This window comes from Pseudochaenichthys georgianus, chromosome 1, assembly GCF_902827115.2.
Source record: "Pseudochaenichthys georgianus chromosome 1, fPseGeo1.2, whole genome shotgun sequence".
Classification (NCBI taxonomy): Eukaryota; Metazoa; Chordata; class Actinopteri; order Perciformes; family Channichthyidae; genus Pseudochaenichthys; species Pseudochaenichthys georgianus.
This window is the reverse complement of record NC_047503.1, coordinates 17,163,183-17,174,707: the sequence shown is the minus strand read 5'-3', so window position 1 is coordinate 17,174,707 and position 11,525 is coordinate 17,163,183. Positions and strand designations below refer to the sequence as shown.

General features: G+C 39.5%; 1 protein-coding gene across 3 annotated transcripts; it reads left to right on the top strand.

The window, feature by feature from the left end:
* Window positions 1–3,298: 3,298 nt before the first annotated feature.
* Window positions 3,299–11,424, top strand: tmc8 (transmembrane channel-like 8). 3 transcript variants are annotated; one of them, XM_034099215.2, is made up of 16 exons: window positions 3,300–3,614; window positions 4,366–4,615; window positions 5,233–5,366; window positions 5,461–5,595; window positions 5,687–5,739; window positions 5,940–6,079; window positions 6,893–7,040; window positions 7,621–7,785; window positions 7,871–8,022; window positions 8,548–8,617; window positions 8,718–8,827; window positions 9,170–9,356; window positions 10,070–10,218; window positions 10,358–10,501; window positions 10,697–10,775; window positions 10,940–11,028. In XM_034099215.2, the coding sequence occupies exons 1-16, from the start codon at window positions 3,572–3,574 to the stop codon at window positions 10,943–10,945; spliced, it is 1,965 nt and encodes a 654-aa protein (XP_033955106.1). In that variant the 5' UTR covers window positions 3,300–3,571; the 3' UTR covers window positions 10,946–11,028. The 3 variants fall into 3 exon arrangements, with proteins under 3 accessions (XP_033955185.1, XP_033955106.1, XP_033955044.1); XM_034099153.2 differs by having other exon boundaries at window positions 3,302–3,614; window positions 10,935–11,424; XM_034099294.2 differs by lacking the exons at window positions 10,697–10,775; window positions 10,940–11,028 and having other exon boundaries at window positions 3,299–3,614; window positions 10,070–10,208; window positions 10,358–10,492.
* Window positions 11,425–11,525: the final 101 nt, after the last annotated feature.

The following is an 11,525-nucleotide window of genomic DNA, read 5'->3' as shown; positions in this document are numbered from 1 at the left end:
GAGACTGTAACCAGGGCACAGCAGCCAATATGGCCACTCAAAGCAGCTTGACTTTACACTGTGTGGGATTGGTGTATTTGTGTGTCCGTCAAAGAAATCTCGGCCGGCAGCCATCATGGTCTCAAATGACCAATGGACATCGATAAATCACTAAGGGCCTACCCACCAAGTAAAAAAAACATAAACCACGTGTCTCCCATCAGTTTACGTGAGGAGAGAGAGAGAGAGACAGAGAAAATGGCTAAAAAAAACTTTACAGTTGCCGACTTCGCTAGAGATTTTTTTCGCTAGCAGCAGTGAAGATAGAGCCTCAGAACCTGAAGTCTTCGACTCTTCTGAAGAAGAAGAACACAAAGACAACAACAAGGATCTATTTGGACATGGGTAAGTGTAAATATTACAGTAATAGTGTACTGGCAATCAGGGGCGGACTGGCCATCGGGACGTTCGGGATGAATCCCGATGGGCCGGTACTGAAGTGGGCCGGTCGGACGATGTGGGCCGGCCGGTAACCTGCAGGGCTCGACATTAAATGGCCCGCTGGCCCGGAAGCACTATTTAGACACCCCGGGCCAGCATAACGTACTTTCCACTTGCCCGCTCGGGTGTGTAAAAGTGAGATTACATGTGTAGATGATTAAATTAATCATTTATTCGTCCCACAATGGAGACATTTACAGTGACATGTTTTTGCCATCGATTATTTTATCATACTGTTCTGTACAGATGAGACTTTGTCATATATTTATTTATGTGTGCCTGTTATTATTTTACCGTCCTGTACAGATGAGACTTTGTAATCAGATGTAGCCTATGTATATGTGTGTCTGTGATTTTATACTGAATGTAAAGTAACTGGAAATACCTGTGTGTGTGTGTGTGTGTGTGTGTGTGTGTGTGTGTGTGTGTGTGTGTGTGTGTGTGTGTGTGTGTGTGTGTGCGCGCGTGCGTGCGTGTGTGTGTGTGTGTGAGAGAGAGAGAGAGAGAGATCAAGAGACACTCCTTCTGCAACCTCCCAAACTTTATTTTTATGTGTGCATTGTTATTTGTGCTTGAGCAACATTTTACTTGAACTTTATTTCAATTAAATTAGTTGTAATTATTGTCCTATGGCGGCGTTTATCCAGCAGCCACAACATCCATCTGTGCCAGCCCCCAGGTCAAGATCTACTGTGGCTCAAGGGCCTTCACCAGAGCCATCACCACCAAGGACCAGCAGACCAGCATCACTACAGCTGCCTCCACCTCCATCTGCGGCTGCCACCAGGTCAAGATACACCTCAGCACAAAGGCTCCACCACAGCCATCACCTTCAACCCAGCCAGCAAGGAGGTCTCGTGGAGGTCTCGTATAGCACTTGTACACCCCACCTACACAGCAGCCCATGCACCATCACCCCCACCTACACAGCAGCCAGACCCACTGTCTTGGAAGACAGACAAAGACCTTGACACTGTCTTGACATTTATAATGAATAGTTGGTTGAAAGTTCTGATGTTCAATATTGTAAATAGTGAGATTTTCCAGTTTCTTATATTTATATAAATAGTTGGTTGAAAAAAACATATTTATAATAAATTGTTGGTTGAAAAAAAAAGGTTGAATGCTCAATTTGTATTTGTACACATCCCATGAACCTTGGTATGTAATATGAAGTCATTATTCAGTCCTAATGTATCTCAGTCCCTGCTGTGGTGAAAGTAGAGTGATAAACACCTATTTTACTCAATATTTGAATTACATTTTTTTAATTTTAGACATGTATAACACATTTATATACAGTGTAATTCAAATATTTCACTGCTTTTGTGATCCTATGACTTTGGTAACCAAATCTAAAACACCAAAACAATTCGATCACATGAGTACATTTGTGTTTTCACAAGAGTTTTGAAGATTTTCCAAAAATCGGATGTCACATTTTAAGCTTTTGAGCTACTTATCTCATCAAACAGTGCTCTAAGGTAAGCAATATGCATATATAGCAAGACCAGAGATTGTCCTGAACATTTTGATATGTAACACATGGGGTGCCATGTTAGAAGAAATACATTTAAAAGGTGATTTAAGAAAACAGGGTTAAGAGGGTTAAGAATGGTAAAACTGCGCCCCCTGGGTTGTCATTCCTAAATTATGAATGACAGCTTGTGGAAAGTTTGCTAGACTCCTGGTTGCATGGCAACTAGGCATCTCGCGAGTTGCGGTAATTGGTTAGTACAATAAAGAAAGGATTTATTTTGGAATTATTTTGTGTTCCGTTTTTTCTTGGGCGGCCCTCAATCAAATATTGGGTACCTAAATTGGCCCTCACTCGTCAAAACTTTGAGAACCCCTGCTTTAGACCTTAACCCTCCTGTTATCCTCAGATTTACTTTACACCCTTTATCCTCTGGGGTCAATTTGACCCCAGAGGATAAAACTCAAGAAAATTATCATATTCCAAATGTTAACCAAAATGTATGTCACTGTGCATTAGGTGTCTTAGTTGACTACCTAAATAACCATTTAAATAAAACATTACCCCAACCTTCCCCCCCACAGACCCCTTTATACATCCAGAATTCCTATTATGTGACTATCACAAATATATAAATCACCATAAAATCTCACTGATTGAAATAAAAAGTAAGATCTTTTTGATGTTGTTAAAGGACCAATAACTAAAGCAGAGGGTAGTTTTTTTTTTACAATGATACATTTGCATGTAATAGTCACCTCAATATCATCCTACACAATCAACACAAATATGTGTAAAATACATTGTAATATGTTTTATACTAGTAAAACAGCCTGGGATCAAATTGACCCCAAGGAACACCGATGCGTACAAAGTGCGTATAGGACATTTAAGAAAGATCTTCATGTTCATTTTATGTTTTACCCATTAGTCTGCACTGAATTAGGAAAAGTCATGAAATACTAAGCAAAACAAATAATGTGATTTTTTTTTAGATACGTTAAACATTGAATGGGGTCAAATTGACCCCAAGGATAACAGGAGGGTTAAACTGATTGATTATGGTGGCAAATTGTATTCCTAAGTATAATTTGAAACCTGTGTTAACAATGTTTCTATAGCTTTGCTCCTTAGTGGATTTCGCAGATAAAATCATCTGAAACAAGATCAGACTGCATTATAAACAATTTGATAGGACTTCAACATATTCACTTGTTTTAAGCATATAGTGTGTATGTGTGGGCGTTTGTTATGCTGTCAAATTATTTCCAGCCACCAATGCAACGCCTTGTTTCTGTATCCTGTCATGTGATTTCCTGTGATCGGTCAAATTCAGTCTATATGTGACTATATGTGACATTTGCTCCACCTGCCACCAAGTGAGCCCGACCAACAGGATTTGAGGAACAGCACTAGCTTTAGATCAGCAGCTCAGGGGTCTCACGTTTGGAGAGCGTTGATGTGGGATGCAATGCAGAATGTTTTGATGCAGATTGCGGAAGTAACTTTTTCACAACTTTAGGTTGCAGCTGGAGATGTGTGTGTTTCATGTGAAGCCAGGAGATTGGCGTTTGAGCACTAGTTATTAGAAAAGAGGAAGTGCAGGTAGAAAAAATGGAGGAGCACAAAACTGTCAACTTCATGAGACTCCTATCAGGTAACAAAAAAGAATACAAATGCGCTTGTGCATTTTCCGTGTGTGTGTGAGACGACATTTAGCTTGTTCCTGACTGTGACTGTATTTCGAAGTAAATATTGCAATGCTTCAATTAAACTGTGCTGAATGTCAACTGGTTAGCCCTCTCATGTCTAGTTCATAATAATTAATAAAGGGTTGCATTTTAGTATTACACAAGTGATATAAACATTGAAATACTTCATGATAATCATTTTTACACACCAGCAATGACTAAGACACTAATGACATTTCATCTGCAGGAAAGATAAGGAGAAAAAAGCAAGAGGGTATAGCTGTTAGGTGTAAAGAAACATAGTTCGTATATTTATAATCCAACAAATTAATAAACAGAAACTGAAATTAGTATTCTCAAGTGTCTCAATTCTTCTTTGATTCATTGTGTGCATTAGCCTATGCTATTTGATGGGCTATTATTTTGGTATGTTAATGATTATTTAAAAAAAATGTAAGCATAAATGCCAAATCATTTCTGGTTTGCACATTGTTAACTGATTAGCAAAACTGAAATAAAAAGACAGACATTTGAGGATATAACCTTGGTTTCCTTACCCAGCGTATCACTTTTGATTATGAATTGATCGACATATCAAGAAGATAATATGCAGCTGATAAAAATAGACTATACCTGTTACCCTACCCTTAAGATTAGTTAAATATCTCGTATGAAAACATGCACTTTAATCCACATTCATGTGTTTTCTCACCAAAGATGAGAGCACTCACTCCACTGTGTCGTCGGACTCCTGTGAGTACTACCAGACGGAGATATTTGATCTGCTGCCCAGTATCCAGGCCAGTCGGCCCGAGCAGAGCAGAAAGCCCAGTGAGGCCTACCAGGATGGCCCCGTTCCTGGGGAGGAGAGCGTCTATGGCCACCTGTCCAGTGGACCCAGAGATAAGGCCCCCACACAGCCACTCAGGAACATGGTCATCTGTATTCAGGGGAAGAGAAGCGCCAGGTGGGAAACCTTTTTCACCCCTCAAATCTGCCTCCTCTCATTCTGGATCTTATTTTGACTTCCTCCTGTATAAGGTCCAAGATTTCTATTGCATACACCATTTGGTAGATACATATAAAATTGATTTTCTTTTAATCAACCTACCATTGTTTTGTTTTAATAACTGTAACCCAGTTGTTCCCAACCTATATTGACTTATAATGAGCTATGTCTACTTATATGTAGACATGGACTGAATATGTGAAATGATCCAGAAAGTCACATTTAAAAACATAAGAAAAAAGCAGAAACTTTTTTTTTTGGATGACAGAAAATATGGCAGTTCCTATGGTGTTAATCATGGGCCGCTGAAATGGACTTTGCAATCCAAGAGACAACTTCCTGATTAACCCTAAGAAGAGAGCCTTTCTTAAATATATGTTTTTTTAAAGTAAAAAGAATGGCATCTCATCAGTCTTAAAGTGTTTGTTTGCCTCCTTTTAAAAAGCACACTGTCAGCATTTCAAGTGAGGAGACATAATTAAAACATTTATTATTGGTATTTTGCTGTTTAGGGTCAGAGGTTTAAACTCGATAAAAAGGCATTCTTGAAATACCTTCCTTATGCTGTTAATTAGGGAAAGGAGGAAGATGCAAATCAGCGAGTCCTGGAGGCGGAGCCAGAGCATCAACAGGAAGAGGGTTTGGGCGCAGATTGGAGGAGCTTTATCAGGCCTTTTGCCATGGCAACACACTCTCCACGCCATTGAAGGTAAAAAAGGCCTGAAGTGCATTATAAGGACTTGTTGTCCAGGTGATTTTACCTAAATGCTGCTGCACTATAAACCCTGACTGATCTGTTGCAGGCAGGTTTGGAGTCGGCGTGAAGGCTTACTTTGTGTTCCTCAGATACCTGGTGCACTTGAACCTACTTCACTGTGTTCTCATCTGCGGCTTCATTCTGGGGCCTACCCTATTTTATGGCATTACCAAAAGCAGTGGTGAGTCTGCAATAATGACAGATTACAGTAAAGTACATTAACCACAACTCAATGCCTGCTAAAACACAGTGTGTTTTCTGTGATTTTGCAGAACCTCTGAAGTTTGGAGGCAATGACTCAGTTTTGGACTTTTTCTTGGGATCGGTAAGGATTTGTGTGTGTGTGTGTGTGTGTGTGTGTGTGTGTGTGTGTGTGTGTGTGTGTGTGTGTGTGTGTGTGTGTGTGTGTGTGTGTGTGTGTGTGTGTGTGTGTGTGTGTGTGTGTGTGTGTGTGTGTGTGTGTGTGTGTGTGTGTGTGTGTGTGTGTGTGTGTTATATGTGTAATCTAATGTCTCCTCTCTACAGGGCTACCTGGATCGTTCTCCGGTCTTCTATGGTTTCTATACTCGTGGTCCCCTGAATATGCAGTGCTTGAACACACCTCTGCTGTACCTCGCTGGAATCCTCACCATCCTCTTCCTCAGTCTCATCCTGGTGGTCCGTAGGTCAGTTAGGATATAACTGCACAAGAACAAAATCGTTATATAGTCTCTTTCATTATATCTTTATGAAACTTACTTTTTTTTGTTGACTTTAGCAGCCCCTCTGGACAATAGTGGTATTGTATTCCCGCAAATAACGCAGCAACATGTGCCTCGTTTTGTAAATATGTTGATCTGGCTATTGCATGCATCCGTTTTTTGGAGTGAGTGGAAGAAAGACGCAAATGCATATTTTGTCATCATGCATTTTCTCATAATCACAGAAAGCTTTGCAATGCTTTGTTACTTCAACAAACAAAGCTATGTTAGCTACCAACATTAGCAAGAGTGTTATCTAGCTTTGTTAAAGTCACTAACGTAGAGTCATATATCAATGGAAAATCATGTCTCGCAATGTAAATCCTTAATTAAACAATACATTTTAGACCACTCTGGGAGGAAGAGTGCAAACTAAGGTTTTGAAACCTTTTCAAGTCCCAGTTTACCGAATCTGTTCAATGACTGAACAAAGTCTTTTGTATTGTTTTTTTGTTCTTGGGCCCTTTGTTGGTCATGACCTAGTATCAGTAATAACCACAAAATATAACAACAACAAATAAATTCTCCCAGAAAAATACCCTCCTGCTTTCTCTTCCTATTTTTGTGCTGTAAACCGTGTGATCTTGTGGCGAGCGGACCCTGTGACAAGCATTGATGCTGATGGCCTTGTTTGCATATATAGGTCATTAGTCATCATTATTTAAATAAAACTGTTCACAACTTGCTAAAAACTCCTCGTAGTATCTCTAAAGAAAGTGTCTGTTATACTTCTCCAAGGACGACGGTTGGCTACAAGCACACCTGGATGCTCGGGAAGCGTTACAGTATGAACGTGAGCTACAAGATATTTTGTGGATGGGATTTCACGATCCAGGACCCTGCGGCTGCCGCTCTCAAACACAGCTTCATAAGAAACGATCTCAAGGTGAGTAGACAGGCATATCACAAGCAAGCGCTCTTCTAACTAACCTTGGTAGCTGACCAAATACTGGCAAATTTAGTAGACAATACATCTGTCAATCATATCATCCCCTTGTTTCCCATATAATGTTGGGTCTAACTGGTCAGTCCATACTGTGGGTGTAAATTGGGTTGACATGTTCCAAATCATGTTGGGGACTGCTTTTTACATCATTTGTATCATTATCAAATCATTCATGAGTTTCATGAACAAAGTTACTCTTTACAGATTTGCAGCTCTAGCTCTATTGAAATTATACTGATTATTGGCAGAAACAATGGTGGATAAAAATGGTTGACCTTGTGTTTCTATCCTCTTGATAGAACCAGGGAAAGGGTTTCTTAACTTACTATTTCTTAATGATTTTCATCTTCTTCTAAATGAAAATACCTGGAAAATGAAGAGGTGTACACGTGATTAATGAAGCTAGACTGTATGATTCTTGATGGTGTTGCCACTGCTGTTCTAATGTTTTGATAGAGTTAACATTGAGGTCTACGCTCACAGTAGAAGTGTTTCCCTGTGTCTTTCTGTTGGTCCTCAGCTGTTTCTGGAGGAGCAGAGTTTCTCCCGGCGCGAGGCTCAGAGGACACTTGGACAGCGGGTGCGTCTCTACCTGCTCAGGTTCTTCCTCAACCTACTCGTGCTGGCTCTGCTGGGCGGAGCCTTCTACCTCATCTACTTCGCCACCAAAACATCGCAGGCCGTGGTGAGACTGTGTTGCTGATTTTTCCCCACCGTGTCCTGGATGTGGTGAATATATTCATACACTTTCACTCTCCTGTGCTTCTCAGATTGGACACCACTGGTTGGTCAGTCTGGTCCTCGAGTACCTCCCTCCCATAGCCATCAGCTTCGTCAACCTGCTCCTCCCTCAGATCTTCCGCAAGATCTCATCTTTTGAAGACTACTCTTTCACCATGCAGGTCAATGCCACGCTTGTGAGGTAAGGTGCACATGGAGAAAAACCCAGGTCACATGACTTGAACTCGATTGAGAACCGAGTCACAAATGATATGACATTAGAGTAAATTTGACAATATAAAAAAAACATCTTGTTGACTTGAATTTGAACTCCAATTACTTGTGAATTCAATCAGACAAAACCCTTTTAAAATTATGTTATTTAAAAAGTGGACTCTCACAATCCAATTCATTTTCTGAATGGACTTATGTTGACATTAATTATTTCCAGCATGTCAACACTTATTTTATTGTTTTTTATTAGAAATTGGCTTAAAACCTCTGTTTTGTTACTTGGAAAAAATGATACCAATAACAATTTAGTTTCAGTACAAATAGTGGGCAGTGGAAAAAGAAAACTAAATTATATGAAAAACTTGCAAGTCGACATTTCTAGGTGTTTTGAGACTTTTTTCTTGACTTGGGTTTCGAGAGCAAATCAATGTCTTGGTTCCAAACACACACACACACACACACACACACTTGGTTCACCCTGTCTTTTCTTCAGGAGCATCTTTTTAAAGCTGGCTTCACTGGGGATCTACTTATTTTTCATCTTCAAAACAACCAAAAAGACAGTAAGGAACATTTATGTAACATCATACAGACTGATATGTGATGTATATGTTCTTAAGTGTGTTCCTTGTAAACCCCCGTTTCTTCTGTGTTTGTTTACAGCATGCGGTTCAATGCTTGGAGAACTTGTTTGGTCGAGAGATGTACAAGCTGTGTATCTTCAACTTCCTCACTGCTTTTTGCAACGCTTTCTTCTTGAACTACCCCAGGAAGTGGGTTTGTTTGAGATCAACCGTCTCTTTCTTTCTTATTCAGTGCCGTGGTTTACCTACATTTCATTGTAAATGTCTGCTTTATTTTATTGCTATCTTACTATATTTACATTACATTAATGTGCATTACGAAGTTCTTAATATAGTTCGATATCTGTGTACTTTTTAAAAAAGTTTTATATTTTATGTATGCACCATGACATCAAGTCAAATTCCTCGTACGTGTGAACCTACATGGCAATAAACCCGTTTCTGATTCTGATTATATAGGGAAAGGTTGAAGTTTTACTTTCTATTTAAGATTCATGTCCGTTCTTTTCCAATTATCTTAATATCTGACAGGCTGCTGCATGAGAAGTATCCCTCATCCTTTCTGGCCCGATTGTGGGGAAAACAACGCTTCCTGGTCCCTTTCAATGTGTTGGATCTGGTGTACAGTCAGACTGTATCCTGGGTTGGAGTCTTCTACTGCCCTCTTCTGCCGCTGATAGAAGCCGTCACACTGATGGCCACTTTCTACATCCAAAAGGTTGTCTGGGACGTGAGAGTTATAGACCCTCTGACACAAAACGGTGTCTCTTTTGGTCTCTCAATGTTTAAATCCAGATCATAATCAAGTACGGGCATTAATGTCACCAAATGAACAGAAGAACAACGCCCTAAAAAGATAGAACTTATCTCACTATAAACTAAATAGTAATACTACTTCAATAAATACAAACATATAAGTTAATAGATACTTTGGATCAACCAAAATACTGACATTCAGGTGGATGTCATTATTTGTTTGGCAACATGATGATCTTTGCACAAATTGGTTAACAAATTCCTTAAATAAAGGAATGATTTTGGATAAAATAAGCTTTTTTACTCAGCTCAGAAAGATTAGCTTAGCTTAACAAAAAGACTGGAAACAGGGGATAAAAGATAGCCAGGCTAGGTCCTCTTTATCTCTCATAATAACCTGTTTTATCTAATTTCAACTGTAAGAAAAATCGAAAGTAAAAATGTTTTGGTTTTATGTGTACACTGGTTGGTACAGTGACCTCCTAGTCCTGTCGTCATTAGGCAAAAGGCTGAAAATACATGAAATTACTGAATCCAGACAAGAAATAGTCTGTAACATAAGACTGTTTGCAGGTATTTGTTTGATGTAGATGGACTTGTGCACAAGATGCACTAATGACCATCAACTGTATTTGAACAGTCCATGTCCATGTCTTTTTCTCTCTCTGTGTTCAGTTCTCGGTCCTGCGGTGCTGCGTGGCAGAGCAGAGGATGTTTCGAGGCTCCAGCTCCTCCGTTTTATTCCACTTTATGTTACTGCTCGGTCTCCTCATGGCTGCAGCCACACTGGGCCTCAACCTCTACCAGCCAGAAGGCACACACATGTACTTTTTAACTATAATTTTGAGTTGCAGCCAACATACTATTGTAGCAGTGTTGATTCTCAATACACCCTATTTGTTTCTTTAGCCATTTTAAATGTTCTTTTTTGCTGTTTTTTTCCTCCGTATTTTTCCCTTCCAGGTCCTCATGTGGTCCATTCGGAAATGGACAAAGTGTGTTTAATGTGACAGGAGTGTGTGTGGACAGCCTCCCAGGCCCGGCGCAGTCCACTCTCCGCTACCTGGCCTCGTCGGCCTTCGCCCTGCCGCTCATACTTGCTGAGATGTAAGTCTGCAACAGGTTTATTCAAAAACACTGGTTATGTTTTTGACCAGTTTTTCCGGTTTGAAAGAAAACAAATGTAATATACTATCAGACTGTTATAGCCTTGGGTGAGAGAACTGGAAGCACAGTGTGTACAGCTGCTTATATCATGTGAAAATAATAATCATCAATGGATATATTATTCTGTTTCCTCAGTCTAATCTTAACCTCATATGTGTCACGGGGACGAGCCAATCAGAAGGCCATCGAGAGACTGAAAGAAATGCTGGTGATGGTTAGTCACATGTTATCAAACGACTAACATATTTCATTTGTCATAGACAAGATGAGAAAACATATGATTTGGTTGTTGCAAGGGAATCAGTCATTGGTTTATGGTTAGTGTATCAAAGTGTTGTTGTGTCTATAGACTTGTGTGTCTTCCCCCCCACAGAGCAGCTCTGATAAGCGCTTCCTGGTGAAACAGCATACCACAATGCTCAGACGTCAGAGAAACCCCTGCAGAGTGCGTCCTGCTACCATTGAAGAGAACCAACCACTGACTCCATCGCATGAAAACTAATTCAAGTCTGTGGCTGAAAAAGTCAAGTGGCTGAAAAAAAAAGTGAAACTGGAACTCACTGTTCCAGTTACATGATATGAAGATAAGGTTGTGGTTGTAGGCTCTTTCTGCAAAGTTTTTATTTTAACCTTATGTTTAAAGTTATTGTTTAAAGGGATTCAACTCTTTTTTTATCGTCCTTTTGTAACAGTGTTCAGAAAAAATTCAACTTTCATTGTTACAGTAAATTCAGAATTCATGCAAACGAATGTTATTATATCATCATTTATATGATGTTCAAAGTATTAAGTTGTTTTTCAAAATGTTTCTTTACCTGAATTCAATGACCTGTGAATGTTTTTCAAATATCTCGATAATTAAACATTTTTGGTTTATACTTATTTTTGTTGTTGCTTCATTTGTTCTGTAAAATGAGCCAAACATGCAGCCTATTATCTTATCTACTTCCAACACATGTGTAAC